The sequence below is a fragment of the Dipodomys spectabilis genome, unplaced genomic scaffold (assembly GCF_019054845.1).
Source record: "Dipodomys spectabilis isolate Male_0828 unplaced genomic scaffold, ASM1905484v1 ptg000756l, whole genome shotgun sequence".
In the NCBI taxonomy this organism is placed as follows: Eukaryota; Metazoa; Chordata; class Mammalia; order Rodentia; family Heteromyidae; genus Dipodomys; species Dipodomys spectabilis.
Window position 1 is genome coordinate 231650 of NW_024871433.1, and position 24340 is coordinate 255989.

Here is a 24340-nt window from a genome sequence, read left to right on the forward strand (position 1 = left end):
CTTTAGTGCTTAAGGCTAGCACTCTACCACTTGAACCACAACTCTACTTCCAGCTTTTTGGTGGTTAAATTGGAGATAAGAGTTTCAGGGACTTATCTGCCCTCCCTGGCTTTGAATCATGATTCTCAGATCTCAGCCTCCTGAGTAACTAGGATTTTAGTTGTGAGCCATTGGTGCCTGGCTGCACTTAGCTTTTGATCAGAAAATTACACTGGAGGAAGTACCCAGGGCATCACAACCAGCCAGTAAGTATTGCACTGAGGAAGGTGGTCAGATTTTAGGGTGCCTATTGGCTTCCTTAATCATGCTGTTCAAGTGAGACTGCTTTTAAAAAATGGTTTGCATCCATATCCCTCTGTTTAGTTCTTGGTAAAAGAATCTAGGCAGCTGTATGAGAAGATGCTGAATATTCAAATGGCTCAGATACAGCTGCTTGTTTTTGCCCCAAGTACTGCTTGAGTCTTCTTGCCAGTGGCAGTCAGGGGACTGAGGTTGGTTCCGAATGCTGTAGTGCCGTCTCCCTCTCCACAGCTGCCTGCTGCTGGTTCTGGGAAGTTTTTAGCAACAGCCTGCCTTCTATCCCATGCCGACACCCAGGTAGCGAGTGAGTTTTCTGCTTCAACTTAACTGCCTGGAGCCGCCCCCAAGCGAGTGTTGCTACAAACTGCAGTGCCTGAAACGAGGCCATGGGGCTGTCTGAAGGTGCCGGAGGCCACAAGTCTGTCTCGGGTTGCTGCCAGGGTCACTTCCTGCACAGATGCAAGGACCTTTTCGACACCTCTGCCTTGTGTGTGTGTGTGTAAGATACTATACAGAGGGATTCCGCTTACATGAGCAGGGAATGAGTACTGTTAGCTCCTGGGCTTGTAGGTCAGGCTTTCCATTTGTCACGGTCTAGCCTCTGGCCGTCCCTATTTCCCTCCCCACTCATTTTATTGGTGTGGGTCTTGAACGCATGGCCTGGGCTGCTTTTTGCTCTAACACGAGCCAAAGCTCCAATTCCCTAACCACCCGCCCCCATCAAGGGGTTGGACGCGGCCTGGCCGTTCTGCGGCCTGTGCGGCCTGCGCCCCTCCTCGGGCCTGCGCCCTCTGCGGCCTGCGCCCCGGCGCCCCTCCTCGGGCCGGCGCCCCCCCTCGGGCCTGCGCCCTCTGCGGCCTGCGCCCCGGAGCCCCTCCTCGGGCCTGCGCCCGCTGCGGCCTGCGCCCCGGAGCCCCTCCTCGGGCCTGCGCCCGCTGCGGCCTGCGCCCCGGAGCCCCTCCTCGCCCCGGCGCCCCTCCTCGGGCCTGCGCCCCGGCGCCCCTCCTCGCCCCGGCGCCCCTCCTCGGGCCTGCGCCCCGGAGCCCCTCCTCGGGCCTGCGCCCCGGCGCCCCTCCTCGGGCCTGCGCCCGCTGCGGCCTGCGCCCCGGCGCCCCTCCTCGGGCCGGCGCCCGCTGCGGCCTGCGCCCCGGCGCCCCTCCTCGGGCCGGCGCCCGCTGCGGCCTGCGCCCCGGCGCCCCTCCTCGGGCCTGCGCCCCTCCTCGGGCCTGCGCCCGCTGCGGCCTGCGCCCCGGCGCCCCTCCTCGGGCCGGCGCCCCGGCGCCCCTCCTCGGGCCGGCGCCCGCTGCGGCCTGCGCCCCGGCGCCCGCTGCGGCCTGCGCCCGCTGCGGCCTGCGCCCCGGCGCCCCTCCTCGGGCCTGCGCCCGCTGCGGCCTGCGCCCCGGCGCCCCTCCTCGGGCCGGCGCCCGCTGCGGCCTGCGCCCCGGCGCCCCTCCTCGGGCCGGCGCCCGCTGCGGCCTGCGCCCGCTGCGGCGTGGCGCTGAGCCGGCTCCCGGCTCCCGTTCCCTTTCTCTTGGGTTTATCGGTGCCCGGGACGTCGGGGAACCGGGATCCCCGGGCTCCGGAGCGGGGCCCCGTTCCTCTTTACTAGGAGTCCGGCGGGGCTCTCGCCTGTCGCCCCAGCTGCCGCGCGCGGGGCGCGGTTCAAAGCCAGCCGGGGCAGGACCGTCCCCGGACTGATGTCCGACCAGCCGCCGGAAAGCCGAGTCCCAAGGCCGCCGCCCGCCAAGGCGAGGCCCCGCCGCGCCGGGGGAGCGGGAACGTCGGCCCGGAAGCGGCCCGTGCGCGAGGTGCTCCGGATGCCGGCCGGCCGGAAGTCCCGCCCAGTTCCGGGAAGGCGTGGCCGGGGTGGCAGGGCGGAGCCAGGCCGCGGCCTTCCGGGCGGATGGCGGGCGGCCGCGTGCGGGCGCTGCAGGCGGTGGACACGGAGCTCACGGCGGACGCCGTGGAGTGGTGCCCGCTCGACGGCTGCCAGCGCCTGCTGGTCTGCGGGACCTACCAGCTGTGCCAGCCGGAGGCCCTGCCTGCGGGGCCGGGGGGCCAGGTGTGTGTGTGTGGGGGGGGGGGTCCTGCCTGCGGGGCCGGGGGCCAGGTGTGTGTGGGGGGGGTCCTGCCTGCGGGGCCGGGGGGCCAGGTGTGTGTGGGGGGGTCCTGCCTGCGGGGCCGGGGGGCCAGGTGTGTGTGGGGGGGTCCTGCCTGCGGGGCCGGGGGGCCAGGTGTGTGTGGGGGGGTCCTGCCTGCGGGGCCGGGGGCCAGGTGTGTGTGTGTGGGGGGGGGGTCCTGCCTGCGGGGCTGGGGGCCAGGTGTGTGTGTGGGGGGTCCTGCCTGCGGGGCCGGGGGCCAGGTGTGTGTGGCGGGGGGTCCTGCCTGCGGGGCCGGGGGGCCAGGTGTGTGTGTGTGGGGGGGGGGTCCTGCCTGCGGGGCCAGGTGTGTGTGTGTGGGGGTCCTGCCTGCGGGGCCGGGGGGCCAGGTATGTGTGTGTGGGGGGGGGGTCCTGCCTGCGGGGCCGGGGGGCCAGGTGTGTGTGGGGGGGTCCTGCCTGCGGGGCTGGGGGGCCAGGTGTGTGTGTGGGGGGGGGGTCCTGCCTGCGGGGCCGGGGGGCCAGGTGTGTGTGTGGGGGGGGGTCCTGCCTGCGGGGCCAGGTGTGTGTGTGTGGGGGGGGGTCCTGCCTGCGGGGCCAGGTGTGTGTGTGTGGGGGTCCTGCCTGCGGGGCCGGGGGGCCAGGTATGTGTGTGTGGGGGGGGGGGTCCTGCCTGCGGGGCCGGGGGGCCAGGTGTGTGTGTGTGGGGGGGGGTCCTGCCTGCGGGGCCGGGGGCCAGGTGTGTGTGTGGGGGGGGGGTCCTGCCTGCGGGGCCAGGTGTGTGTGTGGGGGGGGGGGGTCCTGCCTGCGGGGCCATGTGTGTGTGTGTGGGGGTCCTGCCTGCGGGGCCGGGGGGCCAGGTATGTGTGTGTGGGGGGGGGGGTCCTGCCTGCGGGGCCGGGGGGCCAGGTGTGTGTGTGTGGGGGGGGTCCTGCCTGCGGGGCCGGGGGGCCAGGTGTGTGTGTGTGGGGGTGGGGTCCTGCCTGCGGGGCCAGGTGTGTGTGTGTGGGGGGGGTCCTGCCTGCGGGGCTGGGGGGCCAGGTGTGTGTGTGGGGGGGGGGGTCCTCCTGCCTGCGGGGCCGGCGGGCCAGGTGTGTGTGTGGGGGGTCCTGCCTGCGGGGCCGGGGGCCAGGTGTGTGTGTGTGGGGGGTCCTGCCTGCGGGGCTGGGGGGCCAGGTGTGTGTGTGTGGGGGGGGTCCTGCCTGCGGGGCCGGGGGCCAGGTGTGTGTGTGGGGGGGGTCCTGCCTGCGGGGCCGGGGGGCCAGGTGTGTGTGTGGGGGGGAGGTCCTGCCTGCGGGGCCGGGGGGCCAGGTGTGTGTGTGTGGGGGTGGGGTCCTGCCTGCGGGGCCAGGTGTGTGTGTGTGGGGGGGGGTCCTGCCTGCGGGGCTGGGGGGCCAGGTGTGTGTGTGGGGGGGGGGCCTCCTGCCTGCGGGGCCGGGGGGCCAGGTGTGTGTGTGGGGGGTCCTGCCTGCGGGGCCGGGGGGCCAGGTGTGTGTGTGTGGGGGTGGGGTCCTGCCTGCGGGGCCAGGTGTGTGTGTGGGGGGGGGGTCCTGCCTGCGGGGCTGGGGGGCCAGGTGTGTGTGTGTGTGGGGGGGGTCCTCCTGCCTGCGGGGCCGGGGGGCCAGGTGTGTGTGTGGGGGGTCCTGCCTGCAGGGCCGGGGGGCCAGGTGTGTGTGTGGGGGGGGGTCCTGCCTGTGGGGCCGGGGGCCAGGTGTGTGTGTGTGGGGGGGGTCCTCCTGCCTGCGGGGCCGGGGGGCCAGGTGTGTGTGGGGGGGGGGTCCTGCCTGCGGGGCCGGTGGCCAGGTGTGTGTGTGGGGGGGGGGTCCTGCCTGCGGGGCCGGGGGGCCAGGTGTGTGTGTGGGGGGTCCTGCCTGCGGGGCCGGGGGCCAGGTGTGTGTGTGGGGGGGGTCCTGCCTGTGGGGCCGGGGGCCAGGTGTGTGTGTGTGGGGGGTCCTGCCTGCGGGGCCGGGGGCCAGGTGTGTGTGTGGGGGGGGTCCTGCCTGCGGGGCCAGGTGTGTGTGTGGGGGGGGTCCTGCCTGCGGGGCCGGGGGCCAGGTGTGTGTGTGTGGGGGGGGGGGGTCCTGCCTGCGGGGCCAGGTGTGTGTGTGTGGGGGGGGTCCTGCCTGCAGGGCCGGGGGCCAGGTGTGTGTGTGTGTGGGGGGGTCCTGCCTGCGGGGCTGGGGGGCCAGGTGTGTGTGTGTGGGGGGGGTCCTGCCTGCGGGGCTGGGGGGCCAGGTGTGTGTGTGTGTGTGGGGTCCTGCCTGCGGGGCTGGGGGCCAGGTGTGTGTGTGTGGGGGGGGGTCCTGCCTGCGGGGCCGGGGGCCAGGTGTGTGTGTGTGGGGGGTCCTGCCTGCGGGGCCAGGTGTGTGTGTGGGGGGGGTCCTGCCTGCGGGGCCAGGTGTGTGTGTGGGGGGGGGGTCCTGCCTGCGGGGCCGGGGGCCAGGTGTGTGTGTGGGGGGGGGGGGGGTCCTGCCTGCGGGGCCAGGTGTGTGTGTGTGGGGGGGTCCTGCCTGCGGGGCCGGGGGCCAGGTGTGTGTGGGGGGGGGGGGTCCTGCCTGCGGGGCCGGGGGCCAGGTGTGTGTGTGGGGGGGTCCTGCCTGCGGGGCCAGGTGTGTGTGTGGGGGGGGGGTCCTGCCTGCGGGGCCGGGGGCCAGGTGTGTGTGTGGGGGGGGGTCCTGCCTGCGGGGCCAGGTGTGTGTGTGTGTGGGGGGGGTCCTGCCTGCGGGGCCGGGGGCCAGGTGTGTGTTTGGGGGGGGTCCTGCCTGTGGGGCCAGGGGCCAGGTGTGTGTGTTTGGGGGGGGTCCTGCCTGCGGGGCCGGGGGGCCAGGTGTGTGTGTTTGGGGGGGGTCCTGCCTGCGGGGCTGGGGGGGCCAGGTGTGTGTGTGTGGGGGGTCCTGCCTGCGGGGCTGGGGGCCAGGTGTGTGTGTGTGGGGGGGGTCCTGCCTGCGGGGCTGGGGGGCCAGGTGTGTGTGTGTGGGGGGGGTCCTGCCTGCGGGGCCGGGGGCCAGGTGTGTGTGTGGGGGGGGTCCTGCCTGCGGGGCCGGGGGGCCAGGTGTGTGTGTGGGGGGGAGGTCCTGCCTGCGGGGCCGGGGGGCCAGGTGTGTGTGTGTGGGGGTGGGGTCCTGCCTGCGGGGCCAGGTGTGTGTGTGTGGGGGGGGGTCCTGCCTGCGGGGCTGGGGGGCCAGGTGTGTGTGTGTGGGGGGGGGGGGCCTCCTGCCTGCGGGGCCGGGGGGCCAGGTGTGTGTGTGGGGGGTCCTGCCTGCGGGGCCGGGGGGCCAGGTGTGTGTGTGTGGGGGTGGGGTCCTGCCTGCGGGGCCAGGTGTGTGTGTGTGGGGGGGGTCCTGCCTGCGGGGCTGGGGGGCCAGGTGTGTGTGTGTGGGGGGGGGGTCCTCCTGCCTGCGGGGCCGGGGGGCCAGGTGTGTGTGTGGGGGGTCCTGCCTGCAGGGCCGGGGGGCCAGGTGTGTGTGTGGGGGGGGTCCTGCCTGTGGGGCCGGGGGCCAGGTGTGTGTGTGTGGGGGGGGTCCTCCTGCCTGCGGGGCCGGGGGGCCAGGTGTGTGTGTGGGGGGGGGTCCTGCCTGCGGGGCCGGTGGCCAGGTGTGTGTGTGGGGGGGGGTCCTGCCTGCGGGGCCGGGGGGCCAGGTGTGTGTGTGGGGGGTCCTGCCTGCGGGGCCGGGGGCCAGGTGTGTGTGTGGGGGGGGTCCTGCCTGTGGGGCCGGGGGCCAGGTGTGTGTGTGTGGGGGGTCCTGCCTGCGGGGCCGGGGGCCAGGTGTGTGTGTGGGGGGGGTCCTGCCTGCGGGGCCAGGTGTGTGTGTGGGGGGGTCCTGCCTGCGGGGCCGGGGGCCAGGTGTGTGTGTGGGGGGGGGGGGGGGTCCTGCCTGCGGGGCCAGGTGTGTGTGTGTGTGGGGGGTCCTGCCTGCAGGGCCGGGGGCCAGGTGTGTGTGTGTGGGGGGGGGTCCTGCCTGCGGGGCTGGGGGGCCAGGTGTGTGTGTGTGGGGGGGGGTCCTGCCTGCGGGGCTGGGGGGCCAGGTGTGTGTGTGTGTGTGGGGTCCTGCCTGCGGGGCTGGGGGCCAGGTGTGTGTGTGTGGGGGGGGTCCTGCCTGCGGGGCCGGGGGCCAGGTGTGTGTGTGTGGGGGGTCCTGCCTGCGGGGCCAGGTGTGTGTGTGTGGGGGGGTCCTGCCTGCGGGGCCAGGTGTGTGTGTGTGGGGGGGGGTCCTGCCTGCGGGGCCGGGGGCCAGGTGTGTGTGTGGGGGGGGGGGGTCCTGCCTGCGGGGCCAGGTGTGTGTGTGTGGGGGGGTCCTGCCTGCGGGGCCGGGGGCCAGGTGTGTGTGTGGGGGGGGGGTCCTGCCTGCGGGGCCGGGGGCCAGGTGTGTGTGTGGGGGGGGGTCCTGCCTGCGGGGCCAGGTGTGTGTGTGGGGGGGGGTCCTGCCTGCGGGGCCGGGGGCCAGGTGTGTGTGTGTGGGGGGGTCCTGCCTGCGGGGCCGGGAGCCAGGTGTGTGTGGGGGGAGGGGTCCTGCCTGCGGGGCCGGGGGCCAGGTGTATGTGTGGGGGGGGGTCCTGCCTGCGGGGCCAGGTGTGTGTGTGTGTGGGGGGGGTCCTGCCTGCGGGGCCGGGGGCCAGGTGTGTGTTTGGGGGGGGTCCTGCCTGTGGGGCCAGGGGCCAGGTGTGTGTGTTTGGGGGGGGTCCTGCCTGCGGGGCCGGGGGGCCAGGTGTGTGTGTTTGGGGGGGGTCCTGCCTGCGGGGCTGGGGGGGCCAGGTGTGTGTGTGTGGGGGGTCCTGCCTGCGGGGCTGGGGGCCAGGTGTGTGTGTGTGGGGGGGGGTCCTGCCTGCGGTGCCTGGTCTGCGAGCCAGGTGTGGGGAGGGGGTGTGGGGAGGGAGGAGTGGGGGGCAGGAGTGCACTGCTGGGCTCCAGAGTTTGGGCAAAGGAGGAGTCAGGACCAAGCCAGCATGGAACTGGGACTCCTGCTCTAGCCGTGGGGCCCTGGCGGCCGTCCACGAGCCCTGCGGCCTCCCCAGGAAGGAGACCTTTTCTCGGCTTAGGGCTTCTGAATCTAGGCCGAGGGCTCCCCGACGGTCTTGGCTACTTCTGCGTCCTGAGTTTGCCCGTGCGTAGCTGCCCGGGGTCTGTAGGGTGATGGAGCCTGTGTTTTGTAGGATGGACCTCAAGTTCGTGCAGGCTGCCTCTACCTGTACAGTTTCAATGAGGACAGCTCTGGGACGCCCCTGGTCGAGGTCCAGAGAAGAGGCACCTCCGCAATCCTGGACATGAAATGGTACAGTTGGGTTAAGTCCACTTCAGAATTTGTCACGAGCTGCTTTCTGTTCATTAACCAGGTGTGCCTCCTGCCTGAGAACTGACCTCTGGATCTTGCTCTTTTCTCTCCCACCCATCTATTGCTTTTTCTTCTCTTTTTTTTTTTTTTGGCCAGTCCTGGGGCTTGAACTCAGGGTCTGGGCTCTGTCCCTGAGCTTCTTTTTGCTCAAGGCTAGCAATCTGCCACTTGAGCCACAGTGCTCCTTCTGTCTTTTTCTGTGTGTGTGGTACTGAGGAATGGAACCCAGGGCTTCAAGAATGCTACGAAAGCACTCTACCACTGAGCCTCCTTCCCAGCCCCCTACCCACCTCCTGGCAGGCAGAGGGCACTTCACTTGGTCACTTGGGCACATCTCCCTGGCCAGTTTCGCAGCCCAAAGTCAAAACCAGTTTGGGAAGTGTTACTTCTGACTTCATAAGCTGGAGAACACATTGTTTAGGAACAAATTCGTGGTTTCCAACCTGCCTTCGTGCTGAGACTTGAGTAGTAAATCGCCTGCCTGCACAATGCTCTTCCGAGTGTCCTGCATCTTCACACGTGGTTCTCTCCTCAGGTGCCACATTCCCGTGGGAGGCCATGCTCTTCTAGGAGTGGCCAATGCCAGTGGGTCTATAGAGTTGCTTCGCCTGGTGGGGTCTGAGGTCAGTGATGATGGAAAGGCTGCAGGGCGGGGAAGAGACCTGAGTGGGGAGCATTGGGGAGGGGAGTACGTGGATACAGCGGATACATCTGTTTTTGTCAGTTGTGGGGCTTGAACTCTGGGCCTGGGTGCAGACCTTGGGCTCTTCAGCTCAAGGCAAGAGCTCTGCCACTTGAGCCACAGCACCACTTTTGGTTTTCTGGTGGTTTATTGGAGATAGGAGTCTCACGGACTTTCTTACCTAGGCTGGCTTTGAACCGCAATCTTCAGATCTCAGCCACCTGAGAGGTGAGGATTACAGTTGTGAGCCACCAGCACCCAGCTAGTGGATTGTCTTAAGGTTCTAAGAAAGCATGAAATCTGTTTTAAATCATACTGGGTTCTGGTGAGAGGAAGGGCTGTCATAATAAACTGTATAGAAAAGTAGGGCAAGCATGACCTGAGTTGATGCTAGGGATAAGAACAGCAGTGAAATCCCTGGATGCAAATGTTATTTCTCTTGAGTATTGAGAGAACATAACGTTTCCTATGTGTGATCACTGCCCCCAAGTGCTTTATAGCGGTCCTGTACAATGCTTCTGCAGACCTGGTTATTATGTTTGCAGAAGTCTGCTGTAGTGGGGTGACATCAACAGCCCACAGGTCTTGTCCTAACAGGGAGGCAGGGACATGCACAGAGGCCAGAGCATAGGTCCAGCAGCTTTGATTCATGGCACTTAAGAGCCTGTGTAGAAAGTATCTTGCTTTAGGTTAGCTTTGTACTAGAAATGGGGGGAAGGACTGTCTACAGAAGATTGGACCCAAGGACCAGGTTTTAAGACAGGAAAACAAACACCCAAGCAAGGACTTTGGTCCTTTCTCCAAGTCAAGTGCTCTCTGGGTTGTGTAGGTAATAAAACTCCGTAAATCTGAGGCTGGGAAGGTGGCTTAGTGGCAGAGTGTTTACCTAGCATGCATGAAGCACTGGGTTCCATTCTTCAGTACCACATACACAGAAAAGGCCAGAAGTGGCACTGTGGTTCAAGTAGTAGAATGCTAGTCTTAAGCAAAAGAAGCTCAGGGACAGTGCCCGGCCTTGAGTTCAAGCCCCCGACTGGCAAACAACAACAAAAAATCATAAATCTTTTTGTTTAATTTACTTTATAAGAGAAGGAGTGTGAGTCTATGTTTTGGTAGTAGGGCTTGATAAACTTATATACCAAGCTTTTGAGTTCTTGCTTGGTGTTTTTAAGAGGTAGCATTTTAATGGCTGTGTGGTTTTGGAAATAGAAAACACATGTTCCCAACTCTGGGACAGCCAAGATTCCCAGAGGCTCTGCGGGCCTCAATGGTGGAGCCTGCAGCAGTAGTTGAAGGTTGTAGGTGTATAGAGGTCAAGTGTGTGGCAGAGTCCTCAGGTGTGAGCCAGTCCATCTTCAGATCCTACTCAATGCCTGGGACAGGACAGGGTGTTTAGTGTCAGGTGTACTCTCCTTGGCAGATTGCTTGCCTAGCATGCACAAAAAAACATCAAAAAACCCAAACAAACCCAAACCCAAACCAACACCAACCAGAAGTAATGGTACATGTCTGGCAGTTTCAGTAACTCCGGAGATTGAAGTGACAAGTGTACTTGAGCATGTAAATTCCAGACTGGCCTGGGTAGCACAGCCAGGCCCTATCTCTAAACAAACAAGCTGCCACACGTTGCTTGTGTGTAAAGTAACTGAGGAACAGAGGGCTGCTTGGACAGAGTCTCTTTCTCTCCAGCAGAAGAGCAGTTACACCCTACAGCCAATATCCAGCCTTACTGTGGAGGAGCAAGGTTTGTCCTTGTCCCTGGACTGGTCTACTGGGAAATCTGGAAGGTAAGGAGGCCAGATGTGGTCAGGGGCCCTGAGGACCAGTTCTTGGTTCCACACCAGAGAGAACTAAAGCCTCTTTCTGCAAGTATTAATTCCTTAAATTTGGATGGACTGTCAATGATCCTAACAGAAAATCCTTGCATATCACCATCAATGTGATAGTTTTTTTTGTTTTTGTTTTTGGGTCCGGTCGTGGGGCCTGAACTCTGGGCCTGGGCGCTGTCCCTCAGCTCTTCAGCTCAAGGCTAGCGCTCTACCACTTGAGCCGCAGCTCCACTTCCGGCTTTTTTATTTTTGCTTATGTGGTGCTTAGGAATCGAATCCAGGGCCTCAGGCATACAAGGCAAGCACTCTACCACTGAGCCACCTTCCCAGCCCGTGATAATGTTTTTATCAAGAGAAGCTACCACCCATTTCTGTGACAAACTAAATGATAGTTTAGGCCTTTGCCACATAAACAGTGAAACCTCTCAAATGTGAAGGGTCTCTCCTAGGACATGTTTGGGAACAGGAGAGGGTAGTGAGAGCTGAGCGTGGTGACATACTCAGTGATTCCAGGTTTTGGGAAGTCAAGGAAGCAGGATCGCAAGTTCCAGGCTGCCAGCCTCACTGTACAGACTAGACACCGACACTCTGGTCTCCAAAATAGAGAGGGTGGGCGCTGGGAGTGTGGCTCAGTGGTAGAGCGCTTGCCTAGCATGCATGAAGCCCTGGGTTTGATTCCTCAGCACCACATAAACAGAAGAGGCCAGAAGTAGCACTGTGGCTCAAATGGTAGAGCACTAGCCTTGAGCAAAAGAAGCTCAGGGACAGTGCCCAGGCCTTGAGTTGAAGCCCCAGGACTGGCCAAAAAAAAGAGGAGTTTAATATGCTCTTCATTGAGTTTAATAAACTCTACTAATGAGTAGAGTTTAATATGCTCTTCCTTGGCTCCCTGCATCTAGGGTCAGTGACCAGCCCTTGAACATCATCAGCAGTGACTCCAAGGGGCAGCTGCACCTCCTGACGGTGAACGAGGCAGGGTCTGGACTGCAGTGCGTGGCCTCCTGGCAGGCACATCACTTTGAGGCCTGGGTTGCTGCTTTCAATTACTGGCAAACCGACATTGTGTACTCAGGTCAGCACTCCTGCACTGGACATTGGGGCATGGCCATGCGTCTCCAGAGGAAGACGTTCTTGCGCAGTGCTGGTAATGGGGCCTGACTCAGGGTCTGTGCCCTTTCTCTGTTTTTCACTGGCATTCTATCACTTGACCCATGCTTCTAGTCTGGCATTTGGCTGGCAAATTGGATACAGAGTTTCAGTTTTTTTCCCTAGGTTGGCTTTGAACCTCTGTTCTCTAGATCTCAGCCTCTTTAGTAGCTGGGGCTTAGAGGCCTGAGCTACAAGTGTCTTGCTTCAAAGTAAAACCTTTTTTGTTGATTGAGGAAGGCTTTGGGGAGAGGGCGACAAGTGGGCTGGTGATAAGGCAGTAATTTTGGGTGACTGGCAATGGAGGTTGTGCCATGGCTAGAACTGCGTCCTCTCCAGGAAGTTACCACAGGCTCTCCGCAGGCTGGCTGGAGTTGGAGGGAGCAAGCGCCCTGCGGGCTGCCGTGTACCCACAGTGCTCTGGGGTAGAGTTCTGGCTTGCATCCTGTCCCCACTTGGTCATATTAGATTGCAGTTGGATGGCTTCCTGGATGTAGCTTTTCTTCCAAAAGGACAGGACACATCAAAATAGATGTGTCCTAGTCTTTTGAATGGTCTGTACTTGGGGATGCTGATAAGGAAATGAAAAATGGACAGCACTGGCCATTTGGGCAGTTTTGCTCTCAGGTCGAGCTGACTCATGAGCCAGGCTGTGCTCTGGACAGAGGAGCTGCTAAATTCTGCCTTTTATGCCCTGGTTTGGCATAAAGAAATGAACCTGTCCCCTCCCCCCAACACTAGAGTAGATAAATTCCAGAACAAGAGGCTTCTGGTCCCCAGAGTGTGTGTGTGTGTGTGTGTGTGTGTGTGTGTGTGTGTGTGTGTGTGTGTGTGTGTGTGTGTGTGTGTGTGTGTGTGTGTGTGTGTGTGTGTGTGTGTGTGTGTGTGTGTGTGTGTGTGTGATAAATTCCAGAACAAGAGGCTTCTGGTCCCCAGAGTGTGTGTGTGTGTGTGTGTGTGATAAATTCCAGAACAAGAGGCTTCTGGTCCCCTGTGTGTGTGTGTGATAAATTCCAGAACAAGAGGCTTCTGATCCCGTGTGTGTGTGTGTGTGTGTGTGTGTGTGTGTGTGTGTGTGTGTGTGTGTGTGTGATAAATTCCAGAACAAGAGGCTTCTGGTCCCCTGTGTGTGTGTGTGATAAATTCCAGAACAAGAGGCTTCTGATCCCGTGTGTGTGTGTGTGTGTGTGTGTGTGTGTGTGATAAATTCCAGAACAAGAGGCTTCTGATCCCCAGTGTGTGTGTGTCAGTTGTGGGGTTTGAACTGTGGGCCTAGGTGCTGTCCCTGGGCTCTTCAGCTCAAGGAGAGCACTCTACCTCTTGAGCCACAGTGCCACTTCCCATTTTCTGGTGGTTAATTGGAGATAAGAGACTCACAGACTTTCTTGTCCAGGCTGGCTTTGAATTGTGATCCTCAGATCTCAGCCTCCTGAGTAGCTAGGATTAAAGGCGTGAGCCACCAGAGCCCTGGCCATTTACAGCTCTTTGGTGGTTAAAGAGAGATAGAGTCTCAGCCCTGCCAGGCACTGGTGGCTCACACTGAGCTTATATTGAATGGAGGGAGATGGAAAATAAGCCTGAGGCAGAATGTATAATGAGGAAGTTGCACAGTGTGTCAGAAGTGGCAGTGGTGGACAGAGAGGGTAGAAGAGGTATACTGGGAGGTGTGGGGATTGCCCTGTTGCGGTGCCAGGCTGGTGGGCAGTGTCTACACAGGCACAAGTGGGCCTGGTCCTGTAGAAGGGCAGCTGGCATGTTCAGCATAGAGTTGAAGGGGTTGAGGTCAGAGGCAACACGTCCAGGTCCCAGAGGCTTGCAGGTTACACCAAGGACGCTAGCTTCTACTCATAGTGAAAAGGAGTTACTTCAGGGTATTAAGCAGAGAATGATGTGTTTGGAACACAGAATCTTGTTCTTGTTAGCAAGCCACTACTTGAGCCATGCCCACAGTTTTATTTTTCCAATAAGGTCTCATGTTTTTACCTGGGCTGCTGGCCTAGACTGCAATCATAGCTGCATACCACCATGTCCAACTCGTTAGTTGAGATGAAGTCTCACTAACTTTGCTTTTTTTTTTGTGTGTGTGTGTGTGTGCTAGTCCTGAGGCTTAAATTCAGGGCCAGGGCACTTTCCCTGAGCTTCTTTTGCTAGGGCTAGTACTCTACCACTTGAGCCACAGCACCAATTCTGGCTTTTTGTGTGTATGTGGTACTGAGGAATCAAACCCAGGGCTTCATGCATGCTAGGCAGGCACTCTACCACTGAGTCACCTTCTCAGCCCCAAGTCTAACTTTTTGCCTAGGCTGGCCTTGAACCATGGTCTTCCTTATCTCTACCTCCCAAATAGCTGTTACAGGGTCCACACTGTGTACTTGATAAATACTATTGGATGGGTAGACAGATGGTAGTGAGTGATGGATGAATGGTAGACAGGTAGATGGAAGATGGTGGATAATAGAGGATGTATGGTGGGTGAGTAGATGGGTGATTGTGGGTGGTGGTGACATAGAAAGTTCTTGGAAGGGGCTGGGAAGGCGGCTCAGGGGTAGAGCACTTGCCTTGCATGCCTGAGGTCCTGGGTTCCATTCCTCAGCACCACATAAGCAAAAAGAAAAAAGCCGGAAGTGGTGCTGTGGCTCAAGTGGTAGAGCGCTAGCCTTGAGCTGAAGAGTTGAGGGACAGTGCCCAGGCCCAGAGTTAGGCCCCACGACCGGACCAAAAAAAAAAAGGAAGTTCTTGGAAATTTTCCTTCGTCAGCCTTTTTGTGGGTCCACTCTGAAGCTTTTTTTTTTTTTTTGTCAGTCGTGGGACTTGAACTCTGAGCCTGGGTGCTGTCCCTCAGCTCTTCAGCTCAAGGCGAGTGCTCTACCACTTGAGCCACAGTGCCACTTATGGTTTTCTGGTGGTTTACTGGAGATAAGAGTCTCACAGACTTTGCTGCCCAGGCTGGCTTTGAACCATGATCCTCATATCTCAGCCTTCTGAGTAGCTAGGATTACAGGTGTGAGCCACGGTGCCCCGCACTGAAGCCTTTTTCTTTGTTGTTGTTGTGGTTGTAGGGCTTGAACTCAGGGCCATGGCACAGTCTCTGAGCTCTTTTACTCAAGGCTAGTGCTCTACCACTTTGAGCCACAGCACCATATCCAGCTTTCTGATGATTAATTGGAGATAAAAGTCTCATAGGACTTTTCTGCCAGGGCTGGCTTTGAACCACCAATCCTCAGATCTCAGCCTCCTTAGTAGCAAGGGTTACAGGCATAAGCCCACCTGCACCCTGCTTTCTGAAGCTTTTCCTTTTCTTAAACCTTTCTTCTCCCATCAGGATGTCTTGCTGTTGCGTTTCTTCCAAGACTGCTGTTTATCAGGATACCAAGCACCCAATTAGTGACTATCCTTCAGTTCCTCTAAAATGAATGTGTAGGGGTGGGGAGGGGGGGAGGTGTCTTTTATTGTAAGGCTTTAAAGGGTATATTTGTTTTTGTTTTTGCCAGTCATGGGGCCTGAACTCTAGGGCACTGTCCCTCAGCTTTTCAGCCTTTTCAAGGCTAGTGCTCTACCACTTGAGCCACAGCGCCACTTCCGGCTTTTTTTCTGCATATGTGGTGCTAAGGAATTGAACTCAGGGCCTCATGCATGCGAGGCAAGCACTCTACCAATGAACCACCTTCCCAGCCCCGTTATATATGTTTTAGCCCAGTGGAGTGTTTTCAAGCTTCCAGAACCTTCTAGAGTTCTATGTCTACTGTTTCCTTCATGTTGTTCCTGGGCAGGGATCTTGGGATATGGCCACTCAGGCTCTGGGCAGCTGAGGCTCAGATTCTGGGGCCCTTTGAAGGCACATGGTCAGGTGTGACCTGCAGTGTCTATGATTTATTAGGGAGGCTGATGCCGGACCACTTTTTATTACTGCAGGCACAGCCATAGCCCATCGATTTCCTCTCTCGCTAAACCCTCCTCAACCTGAAGACAGGACACAGCAGTGACCTTTCCTGAAAGCACATGGGACATGCTGAGAAATGCCAATGCTGTCATCACTGCCACTGGTGATGGCTTCTCTGTGTCCACACAGGAGGGGATGATGGTCTTCTCAGAGTCTGGGACACCAGGACTTCTGGCACGTCTCTCTTTATCAGCAAGAGGTATTTGGCTTGGGTTTGGCCCTCTTGGCTCCTTTCCCAGGACCTTGCCCTCAGTGCCGCCCTCTGTCTGCAGACATTCCATGGGTGTGTGCAGCATCCAGAGCAACCCCCACAAGGAGCACATTCTGGCTACAGGAAGGTGAGTCCTGTAGTCTGCGTTCTCTAGTCCTTACATCCTGCCACCTTCCCTCCACAAGGACTCTGATGTTGTTTGTAGCTCTCAATCCATAGCGCAGGTATCTGGGTCTGGAAAGAGGGGCCATTGTCTGCACGGGGTGAGTGGGATGGGTTCCTGGGAGGTGTTCCCTGCCATTGAGGGGCCTTGAAGAAGTGAGCACTGACTTTTCTGCACACCTCTGGTTGGATGTTCCAGCTATGATGAGCACATTCTACTGTGGGACACTCGGAACATGACTCAGCCGTTAGCTGACAGGCCCGTGCAGGGTGGGGTGTGGAGGCTCAAGTGGCACCCAGTCCACCACTATCTTCTCCTGGCAGCCTGCATGCATGGTGGCTTCAAGATCCTCAACTGTCAGAGGGCCATGGGTGAGTAGGGGTGCACAGCTGGCCGCCAGGCAGGAAGTCTGTCCAACCTCCCTGCACTTACAGGCCACACCCATGCCTTGCCCCTGCCCCTGTATCAGAATCAGAGCTCAGTTTTAAAAATCTACTGTCGGACTGGGAAGGTGGCTCAGTGGTAGAGCGCATGCCTTGCATGCCAGAGGCCCTGGGTTCGATTCCTCAGCACCACATAAGCAAAAAGAAAAAAGCCGGAAGTGGCGCTGTGGCTCAAGTGGTAGAGCGCTAGCCTTGAGCTGAAGAGCTGAGGGACAGTGCCCAGGCCCAGAGTTCAGGCCCCATGACCGGACCCAAAAAATAAAAAAATAAAAATAAAAATCTACTGTCTTAGCTAGGCTTAATCGGTGGCTCACACAAATCCTAGCTACTGAAAAGGCTGAAGATCACGGTTTGAAGCCAGCTGGGACAGCAAAGTCCGTAAAACTTGCTTCTACTTAATCACCAAAAAGCTGTGGCTTTTTGGAGCTGTGGCTCCAGTGGTAAAGCACTAGCCTCCTGAGTAGCTAGGATTACAGGTGTTAAGTCACTGGCCGCAGTGACTGGTTAAAAGCCAGCCGTATGCTGACTCCTCCAGTGGCTTCTTACACCATGCAGAACAAAATCTCAGCCTGCTCATGCCTATAATCATCACGAGGCTCTACAATTCAGGACATTGAGAGCTGTAGAATCACAGTTGAAGCCAATTGGGGTTGAAATGTCTGTTAGACTCTGTCACCAAAATAACTGGCAAAAAGCAGGGCTAGGGGCATGGATTAAGTAAGAGAGCCAACTGAGCCAGCAAGCTGAATAAGCACAAGCCTCAAGTGCCACTAAACCTCAGTAGCAAAACAAAAAACAAATCAACAGAAAAAATCGACCCTCAGTTCTGAGCTTCTGTGGGATTCAGCCTGGTCTTAACTTTGGCTGCATCTTTACCTTGCTTCTTGCACATGCCCACGACCATCCTTGCGGTCACTTCAAGCCTGGATGGCTGCTAGTCTTCCAAGCAGACATCTCAGCTCACTTCCTCCTAGTCCTTGAGCTTTATCCAGCTTTGGCCCTGCCCAACTGGTTGCAGTGCCATGTGGCTACACACTGGAATGCTGTTCAGTCTTCCTTCTGACCTATCACCCTCCAAATGGCATTCAGAATTTCAAATTTTGAGGTGTATCTCCCTATGAAGATTTTGCCAAGTTTTCCAGCTTGGAGAAATACTCCTCACATTTGTTTCTACAGCTCTAGCTTTTGTTCTGAGGTACACGTTGTGAGAAACATGTCCTTGTCCTAGTGATTCTTCTGCACATGTGCTAGCTGCCCCGTGAACTTTTTCTGAGGGAGCAGCTGTTCTTGTTGGAGTGAGGCTCCCTTTGGAGGTGGATGGAGGCCGTCATTGGGAGTGATTTCTGTTTCTTGTTCTTTCTCTTGCTCCAGAAGAGAAGCAGGAAGTGACAGTGTTGGTGTCTCACACGTTGCCCAATTCACTGGTGTATGGGGCTGACTGGTCCTCGCTCCTCCAACCCATGCAGCCCAGACCCTGCACCTTTCCTCCATGTGACACGGGAGCCAGGGTGGCAGACCAGGTCTGCAGCCGGAAGGTTGCAAGTGGACTACTAGCGTCCTCATTTGAGCAAAGAGTGGACACAGTGGACTCAAGTAGCAGCTGGTGCCAGCATCACACTACTGCCAAGATCTGTGACTCGGACCTCCAGTCCGAAGGGGAAGATTTTGACATCCACTTCCTGGCCACCTGCTCCTTTTATGATCACGTTCTCCACCTCTGGAAGTGGGAGGCTAGCTGAGCCTGACCACCTGACTTGGTGCCAGCCCTTCTGGCTGGGCCTTTGTGATTGTACCTGACAGTGGAATGGCATTTCCCAACTATTTTGACTTTCAGCCCATCATACATGTAAGCAATTGTTTATACTAAATTCTTTTTATTACCTTGTAACATGAAAAAGTTTGTTGTAGTTTTTTTTTGGTGGAATGTTTCTTTGTAGAATAAAAGGTGTATACATATTCTAGTCACTTTGTGTGTGTCTGTTGGTTCTAGGGCTCCTAATGGGTTTTTTCATTTCTAGCTGGCACTCTTAGCACTCGAGCCACACCTTCACTTTCTGCTTCTTGCTGGTTAATTGTGATATTGTTCCTAGCCTCCACCCCCAGCCTCCTCAGTAGCTAGGATTTAAAGGCATGAATCACTGATGCCTGCCTTGTGCCACTATTGAATCTTAGATTGTCAGCAGGACACACATTTAGGAAACATGGGTTCTAGCCCCTTCCTCTTTTGTTTCCCTTTCTATGTTGGAACAAGCACTTGGTAGTGCTCTACCAGCACCTCCCCATCCCCCCATCTTGTTTATCATGGTACCAAACAACCTGCTAACATAGATCAGTTTGGTTACAACACACTTTTCTGTTAAAATGGTAATTTTCTTAGTGGCCCACTTATTTTAAATAAGATCTATCCTTGTAAATCTGTTTTCTGAATTTGTGCTGTGGACAAAGTTCAGGGTCAGCTAAGCATGAATTCCCAATACCCATTTGAGGGACTGTGAAATAGGCAGACACTGGGCATAAGAGAGCCCAGTTTAGTACCAACTGTCTGAACGGCCTCTCTTTTTTTGGCAGTTCTGATGTTTGAATTCAGAGCCTTAAGCTCACTAGGCTTGTTTGTTCCTTGGACTAGTGCTTTACCGATTAAGCCACACCTCCATCCTGACTTTTTGTTATTTTGGAGATGGAGTCTGCAGCCTTTTATGCTTGAACTGGCTTTGAACCACAACCTTCTAGATTCATCCAAGGAAGCATGAGGCCCTGACACTCACCCCTCCCCCCCCAAAAAAAAATTCCCAGCTGGGCACCAGTGGCTCAAGCCTGTAATCTTTGCTACTCAGCAGGCTGAGATCTGAGGATCCCGGTTCAAAAGCCAGCTCAGGCAGGAAAGTCAGTAAGACTTTTATCTCCAATTAATCACTGAAAAAGCCAAAAATGCCAGGCATTGGTGGCTCACATCTGTAATCCTAGCTACTCAGGAGGCTAAAACCTGAGAATTACGGCTAAAAGCCAGCCCAGGCAAGGAAAAGTCTGTGAGACTCTTACCGCCAAGAAACCACCAGAAAACCGGAAGTGGCGCTATGTGGTAGAGCGCTTGCCTTGAGCTGAAGAGCTGAGGGGCAGCCTCCAGGCTGAGTTCAAGCCTCAGGATGGGTGGGAAAAAAACAAAACCAGAACATTTCCCTTTCACTTGGCTAAGAGTACAGGCTGTTTGGAATAGGACTTTTTTTTTTTTTTTTTTTTGCCAGTCCTGGTGCCAGCACCACTTCTGGATTTTCCTGCTTGGCTGGCTTTGAACCGTGATCCTCAGATCTCAGGCTTCTGAGTAGCTAGGATTACAGGCGTGAGCCACCTGTGTTCCGCCAGATTGACTGTCTGGGTTATGTGTGAGCTGAGTGCTGTGTGTGCTTGCCAGGAGCAGTCTTCCAGACCTTACGTGACTTCCAGAGCTGTGCATGCTGGGTAAGTGCTTTGCCACTAGAGCCACACTCAAGCCCTTTTTTGCTTTCGTTATTTTCTGGATAGGGTTTCACACTTCGGTCCTTATCCGCTTCAGACTTCCATCTTCCTATGTATGCCTTCTAAGAGATTACAGGTGTGTACCACTATGCCCAGCCTCGTGCCACACTTTCAACGATCATATTCCAAACGCACTGTACAGGGTAACAAAGGCCTTTAATAGACAAGCATGAAGACGCTTCCCCATACCTCCCCCGAGACTGGTGATCTGAGGTTGGGTTAGTATGGGCTCCGGCCGAGAGAAGCCTGTGGACACTGCTTTCTAGCGTGGGAAATTCTTGGGATACAGCTGGAAGAGTTTGCCTTCCTGGGTGGGCTCGAAGCCATACTTCTCAAGGCGGTCGGGATCGAAAGCGCCTTTTTTAAAGTCCTTTTCGATAGCAGGTGCAACGGCTTCCAGGAAGAGCGCTCGGGCAGTCAGCGGCGCCTCCGTGCCTGCGGGAGTGCGGTAGTTCACGTAGGGCTTGAGCTTGAAGCCAGTCAGGTCTGGAACCACGAACTCTGGGACCATTTCCTTGATCTGCACGAACTTGCGGCCGGGGGCGAGGACGCCGGTTCTCTTGGCGCCGCGGCTCTTGTAGAAGGTGCGCGGCCCGCGCTTGCTGGTCCAGCGGCTCATCCGGTCGGCGCCGCGCACCAGGCCCTGCGTCACTGCCGTCAGGAAGCCCATGCCGCGCCCTGCGGGGGGACACGGCTTTCCGGCGGTCAGAGGCCCCGCGGGCGCGAGGAGCGGCTCGGCCCGCAGCCCGGCATCCCCTTTCGGCTCGGGGCGGCTCGAGCGCCGAGACTGAGCTCCGCGCCACTCCGCGCCCGCACGGCGACCCCGGCGCACTTCCGGCGGAAGGCCGTACGGCCCCTGAGAAGCAAGAGCCGCTCCGATTGGCGCCCGCCACTCCCGACGCACAGCCTCAGCCAATGCGTGCACCGCTCCAGGACGAGGGGCGGGGCGTCAGGAACGCGGGCAGCGGGACGGCTGGCCGGAGCCTGAGGGGGGCCGCCCCGAGCCTCGGCGGGCGCCGCGGCCTGGCCTGGCTCCGGCGTGACGGCCTCCCCTCACCCGCGCCGCGACATGCGCGACAGCCGCGCCTTCGGCCGTCCCGCGCAGCACCCGCTTCTGATCCTGCCCCGCGGCCCCGTCAGAGACCCGCCTTCTGCACCGCGCCCGGCGTAGCCCGCGCCCCAGAGCTCTTTTCTGGTCCCCGCACCCCCCGCGTCTGCGCGGCCCAGGGGCTTACCTCAGCTCCGACCTCGAGGCGCTGGGACCGCCACTGGACAGCCTCGCCTCCTGCGCGACCTTCCGGCTCGGGTCCTCCGTGCGGCCCCGCCCTCCCCGCGGCCCCGCCCCGCCCCCCCGCGGCCCCGCCCCGCCCCCCCGCGGCCCCGCCCCGCCCTCCCGCGGCCCCGCCCCGCCCTCCCGCGGCCCCGCCCCGCGGCCCCGCCCCGCCCCCCCGCGGCCCCGCCCCGCCCCGCGGCCCCGCCCCGCCCTCCCGCGGCCCCGCCCCGCCCTCCCGCGGCCCCGCCCCGCGCCGCCCTCCCCGCGGACGCGGCCCCGCCTCCCGCCGCCTTTTTCCCCCCCCCCTCCAGCCTCCGCGGAGGCAGCCACGCCCCCCGGCGTTCTCCAGGCGCGGAACTCCCGGGCCTGCCACCCTCCCTGAGGCGGTCAGCCCCCCCCCCCCCCCCCGCGCCCCCCCCCCCGCCCTCCCTCCCTGAGGCAGTCAGCCCCCCCCCCGCCCTCCCTGAGGCAGTCAGCCCCCCCCCCCGCCCTCCCTGAGGCGGTCAGCCCCCCCCACCCGCCCACCCTCCCTGAGGCGGTCAGCCCCCCCCCCCCCCCCCCCCCGCCCGCCCTCCCTCCCTGAGGCGGTCAGACCCCCCCCCCCGCCCTCCCTGAGGCAGTCAGCCCCCCCCCCACGCCCTCCCTGAGGCAGTCAGCCCCCCCCCCGCCCTCCCTGAGGCAGTCAGCCCCCCCCCCCCCGCCCTCCCTGAGGCGGTCAGCCCCCTCCCCCCGCCCGCCCTCCCTGAGGCGGTCAGCCCCCCCCCCCCCCCCCCCCGCCCGCCCTCCCTCCCTGAGGCGGTCAGCCCCCTCCCCCCGCCCGCCCTCCCTGAGGCGGTCAGCCCCCCCCCCCCCCGCCCACCCTCCCTGAGGCGGTCATCCCCCCCCCCCCCCCCCCCGCCGCCCTCCCCGGGCTTGCGGCCATGCCCGCGGAGGACAGGGGGCGGGGGCGGAGGACGGGGGGCGGGGGCGGAGGGCGGGGGTGGGGGGGGACGGGGGGCACGGGGGGGCAGGGGGGCGGGGGCGGCGGGGGTGTGGGGGGGCGGGGGTGTGGGGGGGCGGGGGCACGGGGGGCGGGGGGGGGGCGGGGGTGTGGGGGCGGGGGGACGGGGGCATGGGGGGGCAGGGGGGCAGGGGCACGGGGGGGCGGGGGCACGGGGGGGCAGGGGGGCGGGGGCACGGGGGGGCGGGGGCACGGGGGGGGCGGGGGTGTGGGGGGCGGGGGTGGGTGGGGGGCGGGGGCACGGGGGGCGGGGGGGCGGGGGTGGGGGGGGCGGGGGTGTGGGGGGCAGGAGGACGGAGGGACGGGGGCATGGGGGGTGTGGGTGGCGGGGGTGTGGGGGGGCGGGGGCACGGGGGGGCGGGGGCACGGGGGGGCGGAGGGGGCGGGGGTGTGGGTGGCGGGGGTGTGGGGGGGGCGGGGGCACGGGGGGGCGGAGGGGGCACGGGGGGAAGGGGGCACGGGGGGACGGGGGCACGGGGGCACGGGGGCACGGGGGGACGGGGGCACGGGGGGACGGGGGCACGGGGGCACGGGGGCACGGGGGGACGGGGGCACGGGGGCACGGGGGCACGGGGGGACGGGGGCACGGGGGGACGGGGGCACGGGGGGACGGGGGCACGGGGGCACGGGGGGACGGGGGCACGGGGGGACGGGGGGGGCGGGGGTGTGGGGGCACGGGGGCACGGGGGCACGGGGGAACGGGGACGGGCTGGCGTCCACCCCTGGTGAGCGCGCCGCGAGGCGGAGCCGCCCCGGGGTCCTCCAGCCCCAACGGGCCTCCTGCCGCGCCCCCTCCCCGGCCCGCGTGAGTCCCCGCCGGGGCCGCGTCCCCGTGGTCCCCGTGGTCCCCGTGAGTCCCCGCCGGGGCCGCGTCCCCGTGGTCCCCGTGGTCCCCGTGAGTCCCCGCCCGGGCCCGCGCTCCCGCAGAGCTTCTGCGGACCAGAGTGGGGAGGCACAGCGGGACGGGATCTCCTCTGTCAGAGCGCTGACTGGTGGCTGCACAGCCGCCATCAGTTCTTCTCAGGGTGCGCAGCGTGTGTGGCGGTGGGCATTGAAGCTGCTTTTTTTCCCTTAAAGTCGCGATTGTTACTTCCCATGTCCCCTTGGGACTCTGCTTGCTTTGCTTAGGTTCTTTCTTGCAGTCCAACACTAGCCACATCTCAAGCAGAAAAGTTGCTCCATTAAGACAGCAGAGAACAGCTAGACACGCTGAGGAGCCTGGCGTCAAGGACGTAAGTAGAGGTCACAGGACTGCCAGGGACAGGGGAGCACTGGGCAAATGGAAAGTGTGGTTGGAGTGTGCACGTGCGAACTTCTTGAGAGCAGAGGCAGACAGAACGAGAGGGAGGCTGGGTGCCTCAGTTCTGAAGCAACAAGTCCACACCTTGCACGATGGCTTTGTTGACAACATAATTCACAGTGAGGGTTCACAGGATGGTATCACTGACAACACAGTTCATGGGTGAGGGTTCACAGGATGGTATCATTGACAACACAGTTCACAGGTGAGGGTTCACAGGATGGTATCATTGACAACACAGTTACGGGTGAGGGTTCACAGGATGGTATCATTGGCAACACAGTTCACGGGTGAGAGTTCACAGGATGGTATCACTGACAGCACAGTTACGGGTGAGGGTTCACAGGATGGTATCATTGACAACACTATTCACAGTGAGGGTTCACAGGATGGTATCACTGACAACACAGTTCACAGGTGAGGGCTCACAGGATGGTATCATTGACAACACAGTTACGGGTGAGGGTTCACAGGATGGTATCACTGACAACACAGTTCACAGGTGAGGGTTCACAGGATGGTATCACTGACAACACAGTTCACAGGTGAGGGCTCACAGGATGGTATCATTGACAACACAGTTACGGGTGAGGGTTTACAGGATGGTATCATTGACAACACTATTCACAGTGAGGGTTCACAGGATGGTATCACTGACAACACAGTTCACAGGTGAGGGTTCACAGGATGGTATCATTGACAACACAGTTCACAGGTGAGGGCTCACAGGATGGTATCATTGACAACACAGTTACGGGTGAGGGTTCACAGGATGGTATCACTGACAACACAATTCACAGGTGAGGGTTCACAGGATGGTATCATTGACAACAGTTCACGGGTGAGGGTTCACAGGATGGTATCATTGACAACACAGTTCACGGGTGAGGGCTCACAGGATGGTATCATTGACAACACAGTTCACAGGTGAGGGTTCACAGGATGGTATCATTGACAACACACTTCACAGGTGAGGGTTCACAGGATGGTATCATTGACAACACAATTCACAGTGAGGGTTCACAGGATGGTATCATTGACAACACAGTTACGGGTGAGGGCTCACAGGATGGTATCATTGACAACACAGTTCACGGGTGAGGGTTCACAGG

At 60.6% G+C, this 24340-nt stretch overlaps 3 protein-coding genes across 8 annotated transcripts in view; 2 read left to right on the forward strand and 1 right to left on the reverse strand.

The window, feature by feature from the left end:
* Window positions 1-2188: 2188 nt before the first annotated feature.
* Window positions 2189-18103, forward strand: Dph7 (diphthamide biosynthesis 7). 4 transcript variants are annotated; one of them, XM_042672680.1, is made up of 9 exons: window positions 2189-2362; window positions 7550-7668; window positions 8264-8351; window positions 10100-10197; window positions 11139-11311; window positions 15455-15524; window positions 15598-15663; window positions 15898-16070; window positions 17514-18103. In XM_042672680.1, the coding sequence occupies exons 1-9, from the start codon at window positions 2204-2206 to the stop codon at window positions 17879-17881; spliced, it is 1314 nt and encodes a 437-aa protein (XP_042528614.1). In that variant the 5' UTR covers window positions 2189-2203; the 3' UTR covers window positions 17882-18103. The 4 variants fall into 4 exon arrangements, with proteins under 4 accessions (XP_042528614.1, XP_042528616.1, XP_042528615.1 ...); XM_042672682.1 differs by having other exon boundaries at window positions 15958-16070; XM_042672681.1 differs by having other exon boundaries at window positions 10103-10197.
* Window positions 18104-19792: 1689 nt separating this feature from the next.
* On the reverse strand, window positions 19793-20975 carry Mrpl41 (mitochondrial ribosomal protein L41). 3 transcript variants are annotated; one of them, XM_042672685.1, is made up of 2 exons: window positions 20891-20975; window positions 19793-20333 (listed from the first exon to the last, which is right to left on the reverse strand). In XM_042672685.1, the coding sequence occupies exon 2, from the start codon at window positions 20323-20325 to the stop codon at window positions 19918-19920; it is 408 nt and encodes a 135-aa protein (XP_042528619.1). In that variant the 5' UTR covers window positions 20326-20333; window positions 20891-20975; the 3' UTR covers window positions 19793-19917. The 3 variants fall into 3 exon arrangements, with proteins under 3 accessions (XP_042528619.1, XP_042528621.1, XP_042528620.1); XM_042672687.1 differs by having other exon boundaries at window positions 19793-20349; window positions 20891-20974; XM_042672686.1 differs by having other exon boundaries at window positions 19793-20511; window positions 20891-20948.
* Window positions 20976-23915: 2940 nt separating this feature from the next.
* Window positions 23916-24340, forward strand: part of Pnpla7 (patatin like phospholipase domain containing 7) — a 61686-nt gene continuing 61261 nt past the window's right edge. The window contains 2 exon segments of the mRNA XM_042672659.1: window positions 23916-23985; window positions 24199-24325. Coding sequence (XP_042528593.1) covers window positions 23916-23985; window positions 24199-24325 — 197 coding nt within the window.